The sequence below is a fragment of the Asterias rubens genome, chromosome 10 (assembly GCF_902459465.1).
Source record: "Asterias rubens chromosome 10, eAstRub1.3, whole genome shotgun sequence".
NCBI classification, from domain to species: domain Eukaryota; kingdom Metazoa; phylum Echinodermata; class Asteroidea; order Forcipulatida; family Asteriidae; genus Asterias; species Asterias rubens.
In genome coordinates, this window is record NC_047071.1 from 11,029,012 (window position 1) to 11,045,112 (window position 16,101).

Consider the following 16,101-nt stretch of genomic DNA (forward strand, 5'->3'; position numbering starts at 1 on the left):
TTTTTTCATTCATTCAACGAGGTAAAAATGGCTAGAACCAAATAGGATGTGAAGTAGAATGCCGGTGTTGCTGTTGTTTTCGTTTGTTACATTTTGTTGACATGGGGTTGTTGGTTATAGCACATGAATGGTTTTGTAAAACATTTGTTGAAACATAACGGTGGCATGTTGTTACTTCTTTTTCATTCCAGTTTTGCATGTTTATATTCACATAAAAGCCTGACAGGGTACGGGTGAGTTCACCAGCACTGTGGGAAACCATTATTGTCATCATCCATTCATCAGTGTGTAGTATTATGTAGAACCAAGAGAAAGCTGTGCGCATTTAAGGATTGCGCTATGTCCATCTAAGGCTTTGTCTGTGCACATCTTAGGATTGCGCACTGCGCATCTACTGCTTGCGCTGTTCGTATCTAAGGGTCCTGTCAGAGGATTTAAAGGCAATCCGTTCCGGTCAATCTCAAAAAATAGAAAGGCATCTTCATTTGAATGTTCACATAATTCTTATTGGGGATCGTAACTTTTGTAAGTTAACAAAAAAACGTATCATGTGCTTCCAAAGTGGTCCCATAGTATACACTGCAGTTGGTTGCCTCCAAGTTGCCTCGTGTGACATTACTCTTGCGCTGGTACTTTGCTCTTCGTTTAATAAGAACTCATTTGGGTTAAGAACATTAAGTGCACAATTAGTGGTTAGTATTTTAACAAAAAATTAGCTGACAAAAAGACAAGATTAGTTCCATCTGAAAGCTAGTTCAATAGTTCATACCAGTATCAAGCCTTTAGGGACTTATTTGGCCCAGAAATAGCATCTAGATTACAAATTGCTTTTTGGTTCTTTATTTCATCATGAGCTCATTAGGTTAACGAAAATAAGTGCACAACTAGCGGAACAAAATTTATCGGCTGAAAAATGACAAGATTAGTTACATCTGAAAGCTGATTAATTCAATAGTTCATGGAACTTTTTGGGTCAGAAACAATTGCCAACAAGTGAAGAAAATTAACTTTGACTGCATGCACAGGCAACTTCAGCGCATGCGCGTAGTAGCACAGCATTCTCTTGGTATCTAGTTCTTTTTGGGTTCGTGCCCACAGACTAATCTGGCAACCGACTCAATTTTGTTCTGTGGCGGTATTCATTGTACACATTAGTGCCAAAATGCCCCCAGATCCGAGCATCAAAGTGGTGCGTGGGCTGGCATATAGATTACGAATTGCTTAAGGTTATAAATTCTCTGTCAAAAGTACAAGAGAAGAAAAAAAATGGATGGATTGAAACATAAAATTTACCGCTTCAGTTAAGGTTGACATGTGATTAGACTGTGTGTCGGTCCCAGTTCTGTGTGTTCTATTTCAATATCAGGGTACAACACATAGGAAACCCGTTTCCTTCATAATGTGTAAACAGAGATGGACGACATGATCTCAATTTCATAAAGCTGTTAAGCAGAAAACACTGCTTGGCAAATTTCTTTGCTAAGCAAGACAAAAACGGAGTACCAGTCGCAGCAATGGTAACTGTATGGTACTCTGACTGATAAGCGTGTTTTGCTTGACAATGTCTCAAATTCTATATTAACAAGATTAGTTCGTGCTTATGTACGTCTTTGTGCTTACATGCTTTATGAAACTAGGCCCTGGTCTACTCACCGCCGAAAGGCACTAAACTGCAGCTGGCATTTTTGTGCCGTGCATGTTTTCACGCCTTTTTTTTTTTTTTTAATCACATTGGATTTTACACAAGTTGTACCTGGTCCGATTTCATGCAAACTGTTCAGGTGCAAATGACCAAAACTACAAAAGGGTAACGGTTGCATATCCCTCTGCCCGGAAATGTGACGTTTTAAACATGTTGACTTTCTTTAGGGGTAACTGGTCAATCTGATGTGAGAAATACTAAAAAATATCACGTATTTCAATCTTAAAAAAAAACAAAAAAAAAAAACACGGCAATTTATGTACCCTGATATTTTCATTGCATGGTGTATTTTTGAGTCTGGTGCTGGGAGTAGTTTGTGTTAGAGGTAATGTGTATCTCTAATGGAACTTTGGTAGAACAGTTTTGATCTATTGTTGAAGTATATGCTGTCCGAGGATCTGTAGTCGTGATAAAAATGGAAGATGTGAAGGACATTCAGTTTAAAGACACTGGACACTACTGGTAATTGTCAAAGACCAGCCTTCTCACTTGGTGTATCTCAACATATACATAAAATAACAAACCTGTAAAATTTTGAGCTCAATTGGTCGTCAAAGTTGCGAGATAACTATGAAAGAAAAAAAACACCCTTATCACACAAAGTTGTGTGCTTTCAGAAGCTTGATTTCGAGACCTCAAATTCTAAACTTGAGGTCTCGAAATCAAATTCGTTGAAAACTACTTCTTTCTCGAAAACTACGTCACTTCAGAGGGAGCCGTTTCACACAATGTTTTATACTATCATTCTCTCCCTATTACTCATTACCAAATGAGGTTTTATGCCGATAATTATTTTGAGTAATTGCCAATAGTGTCCACTGCCTTTAAGTAATGTTTCACAGTTTTGAAAATTGAAATATATATATGTTTAAAATAAAGTGGGGGGGGGGGTGGGGGGGGGGCAAAATTGTTTCGAAGAATAGTAGAATTTTCAAATTGCTAATAATTGCTCCTATAATTGGGGGTTTGTTTAATTGCTGGAGTAATTATTACCGTTAGACGTAATGGGCCAATATGACCGGGATTAAAGTGCAGGCAATTTCTTTAATTGGTCATCAAATTCAACCAACTGTTCAAGCTCATTAAAACAAGAGCCTGTTTTTATTGTCAATAATAATTATGGGGGGACATAATATCTATTGGTGAGAATAGGTTCTACGTCAGTTACAATTTGAGTTCAATTCTATCTTTACATCAGGTTTGATTGAATGTTAAAGAAGAAGGTCGGCACTGTATATTCGCTATGCCATTTGAACGGCACATTAATGTAAATGTATGTCATTACATGATGAGCTTCTTTGATAATTGCATCCAGTCCATGAGGGGAATAAAGACTTCAAGCAGCCATTGGCTTTTGTCAATACATTAATTAGCATTTAACGTGGGTTTCATGCACTACTGAGCTGTTCGACACATACCCAGAGACAGTAAGACTGGATTGATCATCAGGAAACGTGTTTCCATAGGGACGTCGGTCAAAGCTCATCACTTTTGATTAACTGTCCATTCCCCAGTCGTCTCCGTTATCGGTGTATTCCATACTCTGTCATTATTAACAACTACCTTCACATCATCCTGATCACCATCTTCATCATTTCTTTCTCATTTCCCTTTTTTCCCTTTCTTCAGCATGCAATCCTCTGTGATGTTACTAATTAATAATATTGTTTGTTTACTAATAAATATCCCTCGAGTTGCACCTTTTTTTGGTTATGTGTGTTCCAGAAAGAAAAAAAATTGAGAATTTTGTTTAACCTCACTGATCAACGGGTACTCTATGACTATGTTGATCCTGTTGGCCTTTGTTTACCTTTGTTGACCTTTGTTGACCTTTGACATAAGGTGAAGAGTAGTATGAAATAAAACTGTCTTATAGGTATCTCGACGATTCGCAACTTCAAGTGTGCTATTGTACTTTTTCGATATGGACTATTATTAGAGAATAGAATTAGCTGTTGGAAACAACTTACCAACCTAAGGGGCCGACGGTATAAATTACCAACAAAAATGCACAATATTATAAGGTTAACTCCTGTGCAACTCGGTAAACTCCCCTAAAAAGATTAAAGTGATGGTTTGTTCAAATTTCAGGATAATCAACACATTTTTTTAGTGTGGGCCTAAAATAATTTTGGCTGTATTTTTTTTTCTCAAATGTCCCATTTTTATTTATTTCTAGGTTCAGGCACGCTGCTGTTCGCTCCATCCTGGGAGGAAAGAAGAGAGTCAACGGTCACAAGCCTTCCTCAGCAGACTCCAACAATCCCCGTCTTATGGGCCTGGTGGACAAGGCTAAAACACTGCAAGACGAAACAACGAATGTCCCGATAACAGGTAGGAGGAACAAGTACTCAAAATAATTATTAGCATAACACCTTTCTTGGTAATGGGTATAAATGGGGAGAGGTTGATAGTATAACTATAAAACATTGTGAGAAACGGCTCCCTTTGAAGTAATGTAGTTTTCGCGAAAGAAGTAATTTTTCACGAATTAGACTTCAAGACCTCAGAAGTTGAATTTGAGGTCTCAAAATCAAGCATCTGAAAGCACACAACTTTGTGTGACAAGGGTGTTTGTCCTTTCATTATTATCTCGCAACTTCGCCGACTAATTGAGCTCAAATTTTCACAGAATTGGTATTTTATGCATATATTGAGATACACCAAGTGAGAAGACTGGTCTATGGCAATTACCAATAGTGTCCGGTGTCTTTAAAGGCACCGGACACTATAGAAACGGCTCCCTCTAAAGAACAAAGTTTTTGAGAAAGAGGGAACTTCTTATTTAAAAAGTCAAAAATGTTCAGTCCTGAAGCCAATTAGGCTTAGCTTAGCTTAGCTTATAACTAATTTGTGCAATAAGGATGTTTTTTTCTTAAATTATTCTCTGGCAACTTCGACGACCAATTGATTCAACATTGTCACAGGTTTGTTATTTTATGCATTATGTTGGGGTACATCAAGTGAGAATACTGGTCGTTACAATTACCAAAGGTGTCCATTGTTTTTGCCTCCTCCCGCCCCGGCACAGTTATAATTAACGGATCATTACACAGCGCCCCGCAAACGTAATTGATATAACGTTCACAATAATCACGAGCCCATGTATTCACATGGTACACATACGTGACACATAGCACATGATCAAAAAGTCTACATCAAGGCTGCAGTTGCCAATACGGTCCGAATTTATGTTGAAACTGGCAGCGCAAAGTCGTTGGATGATGTTTTGGATTTTGAAATATACTATCTCAAAAATTGTAAAAAAAATCTGAGATTCTTTTAGTTATTTATTAATCACCCTAAGCCATAACCATATTCTGTTGAGGATCATGGGTGAGTGACGTCACATAACGTCATATGACGTCAGCAGCACATTCCAGTAAAGTAACACAAACATATTTATATTTAAACATAAAACACGAACCTCACACAGCAAAAAATGTTGTACAAATACAATAAATTACAGAATAAGTAATCAACAAAATTAAACAAAAAGGCCTAAAGGGTAGTAAACAAGAAAACCATAGACAGAAGACAAACAAAAAGGGACAACAAAAAGACCAAGGACTAGACAGTACCAACTAGACATCTAAACATCAGATAAACAATATTAACCGGCAGAAAATTCTAATTAATTAACACTGTTCTTGTTAAGATCATCGAGTGATCCATTTCTCGTCGCTATAGTTTCTGTTTTTTTATATAATAATAAACACACTCCTTAAACACAATATTTGACAGAAGAGGGGTACTTCTTTGCACTCACTGTGCACGTTCTCAAAATGTCCACGTTTCATTTCAATATGAAGCAGTACAATAAATAATAGCCGGGGGCATATAACAAAAAATCATAACCATTATGTCTAATAGCCAAGTAGACCTCAAGGTTGCATGTACATCGACCTGTACAAAAAGAAGAAGCTAAAATTGATGTCTGGCTTGAGTGGCTGGTTTGGGAAACCTTGCTAAGTATCATACACGATGAGCTCATGATTAGAATGGTATCTCGTATCAAGCTCAATTAGGCGCGAGCAGACCTTGCAGAAGACTTCTCGGGGTTTTTGGCTAATGCTTCCGTTTTATTATAGTCTGCGAGGAAATTGTCCGCTTGTATTTTTTCTTCCTTTGGCTAAGTATTCGGACATGATTAGTTTAAAGGTCTGGACACCTTTTGGTCATTGTCAAAGACCAGTATTCTCACTTGGTTCATCCCGACGTAGGCAGAACATAACAAATCTGTGGATATTTTGGTATCAATTGGTCATTGAAATTGCAAGAGAATAATGAAAGAAAAAAACACCCTCGTTCAACAAAATTGTGTGATTTCAGATGCCAAAAAAGGCTTCAGGCCTGAAGTATTTTAAAAAAAACTACCCCTTTCTCAAAAAGCGTTTCTTACAATGTTTTATACTATGGACAGCTTGTTACCAAGTACGTTATGATGCGAACCATTTATTGTTGAGTAAGTACCAATCGTGTCAAGTGCCTTTAATGATGGGAAAAAGGAGTTGGTGCATATTTTCCCGTGTGTTTATTGTAAATTAGAGGATTTAAATTTGAATATTTAATATTTTAGATAACACGAATGGACTTAAAACCATTATTTAAGTCATACAAAACTGGTACCAAATAACTGTTTTTAAAAACCATTCAGACGGAATTTAAAAAACAATTTAATTGAAGATGGAGATAATTTTTTTCTGTAAACCACTGGTGTATCAACGACAATGAAGTATTAGACTCATCTTTTATATTTGTCTGTAATTGCAGAGGATTTACGGGGAAAGTTTACGTTCGGAGCGGCGAGTTACTGTGTCCTCGAGAGTGCCGGCAAGCTAGACGTGGATGTACTCTTCCACCGGTCCATTCCGTAAGTCCTTTTTTACAAAAATACTCAAGTTTATCTTACTTTAAAGGTACATTTATACATGATTGGTTTTTGCTAACAAAACACTTGCTGGTAGGGTAAGCACTTAATGTAATCCACTACATCAACTGAAAAAAACTGTTGTGTTTGAGACCGATCGGCCATCTGGGCCACGAGAAAATAGTGAAAAAGCGATTACTTTGCATGAATTCGATATGCATAAAATCAATACGTCAATCGAGACAAATTTCAATTTTGAAAATCTTAAGTCAAGTTTGTTTTTCAAATCGTCGACTGTTGACAATGTGCCTTTAGTCACATCACACCAACCACTGGCGCTTTGTGGAATGCGTGTGTCGATACATTAATGTGCAAGATAGCCACTCTGAGTGTTGCGTAGAGTAAAGGTTAAGAGAGGAGGAGGGGGGGGGGAGATGGTCCTTCAAGTTTTTTGAGGGCCGGGTTTGGTACGTCATTTACGGACCAGCTGTTCACTCTGTGTTGTCGGTTATTATCAGAGCTTCAAATCCGGGGATAACGCGGATTGAGTTAAGACTTAGCCCGACTTAAAAAAGCGAAATTTGACGTAGCATTTGCACTTATACTGAGATGGTTAATTTGGGATGACGTTTGGCAAACATAGATGAGACCATGTTGTGTGTTTAAGGGCAGTGTTCAGGATGTGAGGATTTGAAAGAGGAAGTTGCTCATGCACATACGATGAGACATACGGTAAACATTTGCAGAGATTGCCTTGGTCTGCATGCTCCCACGCAAGACTTCCCAGACAATATTTTTTTAAAGTTTAACATTGATGCGCCAAGAGTCCAGATCGGAAGAAAATATCATACAAACGTATCGCCAAAATGAATCTAGTATCATCGGAGCTGTTTAGTAAAGTATAAATGAAATGGACAATATTGAAATATGTCAATATGCTGTAAGCGGTCCTCACGGCACGGTGATTTCATTTTCTTGATAAATCCTTATGTGTTCTATTTACGTGGACCTTTAAAGGCAGTGGACACTATTGGTAATTACTCAAAGTAATTATTAGCACAAAACCTTTCTTGGTGACGAGTAAAGGGGAGAGTTAGATGGTATAAAACATTGTGAGAAACGGCTCCCTCTGAAGTGCCATAGTTTTCGAGAAAGAAGTAATATTCAACGAATTTGATTTCGAGACCTCAGATTTAGAACTTGAGGTCTCGAAATCAACCATCAAAACGCACACAACTCCGTGTGACAAGGGTATTTTTTCGTTCATTATTATCTCGCAAGTTCGATAACCGATTGAGCTCAAATTTTCACAGGTTTGTTATTGTATGCATATGTTGAGATACATCAACTGTGAACGCTAGTCTTTGACAATTACCAACAGTGTCCATCACTGCCTTTAATGACGATTTCATTTGACGATTTCATTTAAAGAAACAAAAATGTTCTCTGACCATGTGCTCCTGGTTATGCATTTTATAAATGTTGCACTCTTTTCTTTATGGTTGTGAGACTCTCACCCTGTCCATGACTTCAACTCGCTAAACTCGACTTCAAGATAGTTTCCTAAAACAGTGTTTTGTTTTAAGCGGACGCAGAGAAAGTAAATATTAATTACGAGGTTCTTGTTTTCCACTACGAGGGTTGAGAGAATCGTGACACACACATCCCTCCCCCCGGTGAAGTGCGAGATTTTCCCCCGGCTGAACTGGGCCGACAGATTGCGCCCCGGAGTGTGGTGTTTAAAACCAACAGCTGTGTTGGTCTGTACATGTAGTACTCTGTCCAGACAGAAAGGGGCCTGCGGATGGATGTACTTGATGGTTTTGTTGTCGTGTCCTATCCTGTTGAAATCGTGGACTTTTGAGATTTGAAATTTACCAGAGTAATGCTACATCAGAACGGATACTTCACGTAGGCAGCGAAGGCGATTACCTTAGTGTCTGCATGCCCTTGAACTGCTGCAGTAAAAATTTACAATATCCCCATAGGGTGCCTTTTACCAAGGAGAAAATGCCTTGGTGCACTTGCCCTTTCAAATACGAAGCATACGAGCCTGCTGCATTCTAATAAGCGTTATTATGAAATGTTCAATGTTTGATTTGTTTTTCTATTACACGCAGAGAGACGATTTATTTGTTTTTTGAACTCACGTCAAGTTATCTTATATCGTTATAAAACATTTATGGCAAAACAAGAGCCCTGAAAAGAGGTTTACATAATATAAGAGCTCTGAAAATAGTCTTGTTTAAGAATAAATGAAAACGGAAGCTACCTTTATAATATCGGCCAGAATTGCCCCTCCTAGAAAAATTGTTTCCCCCCTTGTGCCCCAACATTTTGAATTGATTTTGGTGCTGTGTCGTATTTAGGCAGTTGTGCATATTGCACGCTGGATTGCGCTACGTCAATTCTCCAAATCCACTCTAAAACCACAAAACTCACTGTACGGGGTTGAATGTTTTATAGCAAGACTCCATGTAATTCAACAACATGCAATACTCGCACAGTTCCCGTACAAACAGTAGTTTTTAGAGTCCCTAATGTAATAATCAATATGACTAAGTCTTCAAATCACTTTAACCAATCAATAAGATAAAGAAAGAGAGAAAAACAGAAACGTGAAGAAACATGGGGAAACAAGAGAAAGAACCGGCATTGAAAATAATTTCTAATTACTTATTATTTTTAGAATACAAATTGCAACCTTTTTATAAGAGCAAATCAGCCCTCCTTGCTGTGGGTTTGAGACGTCTTACTCTTGAGTAATGTTTCAGGTTTTTAATGTTGGAAATTGAAATAATTTGCTTTGATCAAAATTATTATAAACTGGCTCTAAGTCCTTCCAGTGTTTTAACAAAGATGTTTTTGTTGTCTCGAGAACTAAAGACGGGTTCCTGAGGGATTGACGACCGAGAAACTTTTTTTTTGTCTAACGTGAAGATTTTACTCGAGGCGTGGATCAATGTGAGTGGTGCACGATGTGGTGTTATTCTGGGCTGTCCGCCAGTGATGCTCATTCAAAGTGAGTCAAAATAGTTTGGCTCGAGACTGTGTGGTGGATCTGATTAGTTAGAGTGAAGCTTGGCCAGAGATACTTCTTGTCTTTAAACCAAATCATTGATGAAGTGTGTGTGTATTATTGGAGGCGAGTGTGGGGGAGGAAACCTGGGAAACCTTGTAGACCGGTCCCAACTTCTTAAAATTAATAAGCAGATTTCAAGTCAAAATTCGGGGACAGAAAGGCAGATGACACCACTCGACTTAAGCAAGCAAGTAAGCATTGGAGTCGTGGGTGATTGTTGTGTTTTGCTGACTTTGCTGATGAGCACGTTGTTGATGAATTGTGTCTTTTCGTCGTCGTCTTCCTCTGCTTGTTTTGTTTTTGAGGCTGGGGCAGTTACCTTAAAATTATCTGGCAAGCGTGTACGCTTCATGTTTAAAAGGGCAAGGGCACCAAGGCTCTTCCATTCTGGTAAAGGGCACACCATGACGAATTTGTAAATGTCTAAAGGAGCAATTGAAGGGCACCAATGCAATGACCAGGGCCATGGATGTATGCAATCGCTTTCGTTGCCCCCATTCAGTGTCAGGCTTGTGATAGTGGTTCAAAACCTTGAATTTGATAAAAATCTTACAAAAATGCTTCTAATATCCTTTATGTTTTTGTACATTCTTCTTTCTCTTTGTTATCACCTTTTCACGGAGCGTCTTGGTGGGTAGTCTTGGTGCAAGACGTTTCTCGTTCCCTTTTCACGCACACCGCGGCCAGTTCACCGACAGCGCGCGCACCGACTCACCTGACTTATAGTCCACTCACCGCCCCGGTTTCTCCGTCTTGCACCAAGACTACTTGGTGGGATGTGTATATTTGCGGAAGTGTCCTATCCATAGTACATGTGTCTACTTGAAAACAAGAACTTAATATCACAGCTGTAGGGCGTTTACCCATCCCACTGGTGAAGATTGTAATAGAAACCAGACTTAATGCCTCTCAAGTTGTAAGGGATACATGGATGTGCTGTATACATTGCTTCTTGTGTTTTTATGTAGAAGGAGGGTTGTTATGTTGTACTCAAATTTCAGACTGTAATGTAAGAAAATATCAATGATGCTACACAGGACATCGACTATAGAGCAAGTTACATTTTGTTATTCTTATTTTCTTAGTGGAAGAAAAACTGCTGAATAATTTTTTTGCAGTTTTATTACCAATAGTGTTCGATGCCTTTAATGGATTTGGCGGGGGAAAATATAGAAGCTAATCGAAAATGTTAATAATGCATCTGCCGAGGTCGTTTTGAAAAAGGGCAATATGATGCGATACCATGCACGAATAAGGTGGATACGAGACACCGGGATGTAAAAGCTTCCCTCCTTCACTAACTTATATATTTCATGTTGTCGATTCTGTTAGCCTGCAGTCGATTTCACGAAACCATATTTTATCTCGAGTAACTCGTCTAACTTAGGATGGGTTCAATGAATGCTTATAATATCTATTGGTACGGAACTTAACTCGTTAACTAAGATTAATCCTAAGTTTGGAAGAGTTTGGTGAAACTCGACGGCTGGTGCCTTTAATTCTTTGTATTTTGTCGCCAGCATTTTGTAATGTAATTGTTCGTTTTGTCTGTCTTGTCTTGTTTCGTGATTCGTCTTTTGTTTGATTGTCTGAAAGCCTGTTTTCTACAAGCCTTCTCTAACAGCCTCGTGCTCTCGCACGAGTGGTACTTGTGTGGATAATTATCTTCTTCTTTTAAAACATCTGTCTAACCATAATGCATTTCATACCAAACGGTTTCAAACGCTTTGTAGAGACCAACTCGTCCGATCCAAGCCAACGTGTTCCTTTAATTGTCTCCTTCTTGTAGCCCCTTATACCCAGCGTGGCTTTTAGCACCCTTGTTTGAGATGAACTTGAAAGGAAGATAAGAAAACATGAAGAAGACCAATTCGCATGTTTGACCTTTTAGAAAAATCACGTAGCGCAGTTCAAGATACTGAAATCCTATCAAACAGTTGGCAGCATTTAATGAAATCTACTTTGCAAGCCAGAAACAATCTCTTGGAGTAACTGTAAAACGAACACAATTTCGGCACGTTTTCAACCAAGCAAACACACTTTCAGCATGTTGTTCTCGGCCAGTTTCTGGCACTAGGTTGCAATAGGTTGCTTGGGTGTTGCCGTAACCATGGAGTATAGACCTTATCGCAAATACCAATGCGCAAGCGCAGACTGTTGAATGACGTGCATTGTGGGATATAAATATGGATCAAATTTGGATACCAGCTAGACCACAATGCACCTAATTCCAAGCTTTACGCGCGCGCCCCGGTATTTGCGAAAAGGTCTATTACTAGTATTAGGCCACTGCTCCCAGGGTTTTCAGACTGCCGAACGGGATGGATGGAAAACAGAAATGGAGTTTCTTTACAAACCTTTTGTATGTTTCCTGCCACTAATTATGTTGTTGTACAAGCAATCATAACTCTTGTAAGAGGGAAAAGCCATTAAGCCATTTGGGATCTGGATGGCCAAATTAAATTTCAGAGCATGTATGATTGCTGGAGAACATAAGAGGATGGCTATAAGTGGACAGTGGTCACTTAGCTCTGTCTTAGTTTTTCCTTACTTAGATGTTATTTCTGCTCTGTAACTCCATTAGTTGTGTGCTTGGAAACACAATCTAAATGGTGTATACATGTAGGCAAGACACTGCATTTTGAATATGTTCTTAGCAAGCTTACTCCCTCTCTTTGAATCAATATGATCATAGAGTAAGGACAGGTACAACGACCGTCCGGTAGTCAAAGATTTATCGCTCCACCTGATTTGTCTGTTAAGAGCAACAACAATTTTGGGCCATGACCCAAATGTGGGCCGCGAAACTTTTCACATTTACGCGGGTCGTCAAACCTTTTCGGAGCGCTAAAATATTTCCGTAAAATTTTGATCTTTCCACAAGCAAACAAGATTGCTCACATGTTCTATTTGTGTTTTTTTTTACATATTTAGTTGAACTTGGGAAGTGGTCTCGCAATGACTCACTCTCCTACAAGCATTGTCGGAGATGAATATAATTAAAATTAAATACTGTGCCTTAGTTATTACACTGCCCAAGCTGGGGTCCTGAATTTGACATAATGGGTGTCGTCACATGCAGATATCAAAGAAATAATCAAACTCTGCATAGAGTGTTAAAATAGCAGTAATATATTTCAGCACAACTACATGTTGGTGTTATTTTTTTACACTCGTTTCTGCCGAAACAATAAGATTGGTGTTACTTTAACATCCTACAATGCTAAAGTTGATTCTTCATCTGTCATCTCTTTGTGACAACATTGTGTCATTTTTTTTAAAGGAACACGATGCCTTGGATTGGTCGAGTTGGTCTTTGAAAAGCGTATGTAACCGTTGGTTATAGAATGCATAATTATAGTTAGAAAGATAATTTTAAAAGTAGAATATAATGATCCACACAAGTATCACTCGAAACTGCGTGTGTGTGGATCATTGTATACTACTTTTTAAACATCTTATAACCATGTGCATTTTATAACAGACGGTTACAAACGCTTTTCAAAGACCAACTCGACCGATCCAAGGCAACGTGTTCCTTTAACACCAAGATTTTTGCAATTTATACCGAAAAATAAGTTGACAACTACAAGTGTTATAAAGCCTTTGATGTGTTTGGCTTATGGAGGTAACTGTACTGTGACTGACACTGGATGAAAGGTTGTTTAATGATTAACCATGTTACTTTGCAGTTGGCTTGACAGAGTGCTCTCTTAAAATGGCACTCGTAAGCAGCGTTCATATTGACCATAATCCACCTTTCTGTAAACAAACACTCGAAAATGTTAGAGAAAAAACCACACACAACTTACTAGCACTAATTTCGTCAACGGTCTATCAGTGTTTGTGCACTTTTTGATTATTGTGCAACCACTCGTAAACCCTCGCTAATGACATCCTGCTCAAACTAACCATAGAGAAATGTTTCTTATTAAAGATAGTGGACACTATTGGTAATTACTAAAAAATAATTATTAGCATAAAAACTTACTTGGTGACGAGTAATGGGGAGAGGTTAATGGTAAAAAAAAAACATTGTGAGAAACGGCTCCCTCTGAAGTGACATGTTTTTGTGGAAGAAGTAATTTTCCACGAATTTGATTTCGAGACCTCATATTTAGAATTTGAGGTCTCTAAATCAACCATCTAAATGCACACATCTTCGTGTGACAAGGGTGTTTTTTTTTCTTTCATTATTAGCTCGCAACTTCAACAGCCAATTGAGTTCAAATTTTTACAGGTTTGTTATTGTATGCATATGTTGAGATCCACCAAGTGAAAAGACTGGTCTTCGACAATTACCAATAGTGTCCAGTGTCTTTAATGGAGAACAATTGTTTTTAATTAAATGAGGAGCGCTGTAAAGCTGTTCAAATTTACCCTGCCAGCTGATCAGACAGGACTATTGGGGGATTTTAGGATATTTCGAAATTTGAGCGGATTATTAGTTGTTCTTTTACAAGTTATAATGTTCCATGTATGCAGTCTATGGAGATGTCCAGTATTTAATATTAAAGTTCCATATTTATTTTGACTAGTAACTGATCTGGCATGCAATGCACTTTCCGAAATGTTGTTTGATTTGATAAATATGTTAATTTTTATTTCCCTTTTCTTTTCGAATTTCAGGAGGAGTGAGAATGGAGTGACGGTGAGTACTATTTCAATTAATTTAATTTATATTATTTACTTTTGGTATTAAGCATAATTGTTTGTGCTTAGGCAGCTCTCCTATTGCCGCCTTGCTCACCAGTAACGGATATATTTAGAAACATATGTGAATCAGTCGTAGGTATTTTTTCCCGAGACAATAATTAAGAGACTTTTGGGACACTTGGTGGCAGCAGACTTACCAGGTAAAATCCATTGTTCTTGGTACGCATGCTCAGAACTACGTAAACAATTGAAATTTACATGGTAAGTCTGCTGCCACCTAGCGTCCAATAGTCTCCCGTTGGCACTTGCGTCTTTTTCGGCATCAGTGCCTATAGAGAGTATCATTATACCTTATCGCAAATACTCTGTATACGCGCAATAGGAGTGGCATGGAGTGCATGCTGGTCTGGCTAGCGATCAGTCTTGAACCCTAGCTAGACAGCGATCAAACTTGATCGCTATAGCTAGACCAGCATACACCTAGTTCCACGCCAAACGTGCGCGTACATGGGTGAGTTTTGGCGGCTGTAACCAATAATTGTTTCTGACGTCATAACCAAAACTGTAACCGAGCTCAAAGCTCGGTTATCGTTCAACAACCGAAACAGTTTTTGGTTACCGCCGCCAAAACGCACCCAGAGTAAACTACGATAAGGCATATTTTGACATCATCCTCATACAACACGTCTTTATGGTTTTCCCGCCGATTTCTGAACCAATTTATCTTCACCTCTCGGGTCCCCGTTGACATTCTATTTTCATCCATGTCGGCCTTCAGGCCAGGCCATCAATGCTCGCCCAAACCAGACGATCGTAATCATCAAATCCCTATAGTATTCCTCGCTCTTTCTCTCTGCAGCGACGGCCATTATTTTAAGCAGCTGTCTGATAAGATCGTCCGTTGTCACCTTGACTGATTGCCCGTCACAATGTGGTGATAACCACGAGATAAATATGCTGCCTTGTCCATTAATTAAATTGTAAATCATCCATTGGCTTTACATCTCCCTGTGGAAATCGAGAGAGAGGGGGCGCTTTGCAATACAGCACACCACAAGCTCTCGTGCACATTTCATACAAGCAATCAATTTTGCTATGTAATAAGTTCTTCTACTAATTGCTATCAAATTATAATATTAATCATCCCAATACTATACAATACAATAGATGAACCAATACAAATGAAGGGAGCTGATTTAATGGATAATCTTGGTGTAGACAATCTTGCCCAATCTCAAGACAAACTCTGCTGTAGACTTCAAACCAATTAATTTGTATTGGCATTAATTTTGAGGGTGATAAACAATCGTATCCCTTTAAAGGCAGTGGACACTATTGGTAATTACTCAAAATAATTATTAGCATAAAACCTTTCTTGGTGACGAGTAATGGGGAGAGGTTGATGGTATAAAACATTGTGAGAAACGGCTCCCTCTGAAGTGCCATAGTTTTCGAGAAAGAAGTAATTTTCCACGAATTTGATTTCGAGACCTCAGATTTAGAACTTGAGGTCTCGAAATCAACCATCTAAACGCACACAACTTCCCGTGATAAGGGTTATTTTTCTTTCATTATTATCTCGCAACTTCGACGACCGATTGAGCTCAAATTTTCACAGGTTTGTTATTTTATGCAGATGTTGAGATACACCAACTGTGAAGGCTAGTCTTTGACAATTACCAATAGTGTCCACTGTCTTTAACTTCCGCCCGACGAGAAAATGGCCAAACTTAAGGTCATGAATATCTACTGAAATTGTGTTCTCAACTGTTTCACACAGTCACAAAGTAT

The 16,101-nt window shown here is 38.5% G+C and overlaps 1 protein-coding gene across 1 annotated transcript in view; it reads left to right on the plus strand.

Annotated features, from left to right (window-relative positions):
* The window catches only part of LOC117296031 (sodium/calcium exchanger 3-like), a 66,596-nt gene that overhangs the window by 35,548 nt on the left and 14,947 nt on the right, over positions 1-16,101 (plus strand). Inside the window, exons 7-9 of the mRNA XM_033778880.1 lie at positions 3,882-4,036; positions 6,476-6,575; positions 14,284-14,305. Coding sequence (XP_033634771.1) covers positions 3,882-4,036; positions 6,476-6,575; positions 14,284-14,305 — 277 coding nt within the window. The remainder of the gene's footprint in view (positions 1-3,881; positions 4,037-6,475; positions 6,576-14,283; positions 14,306-16,101) is intronic.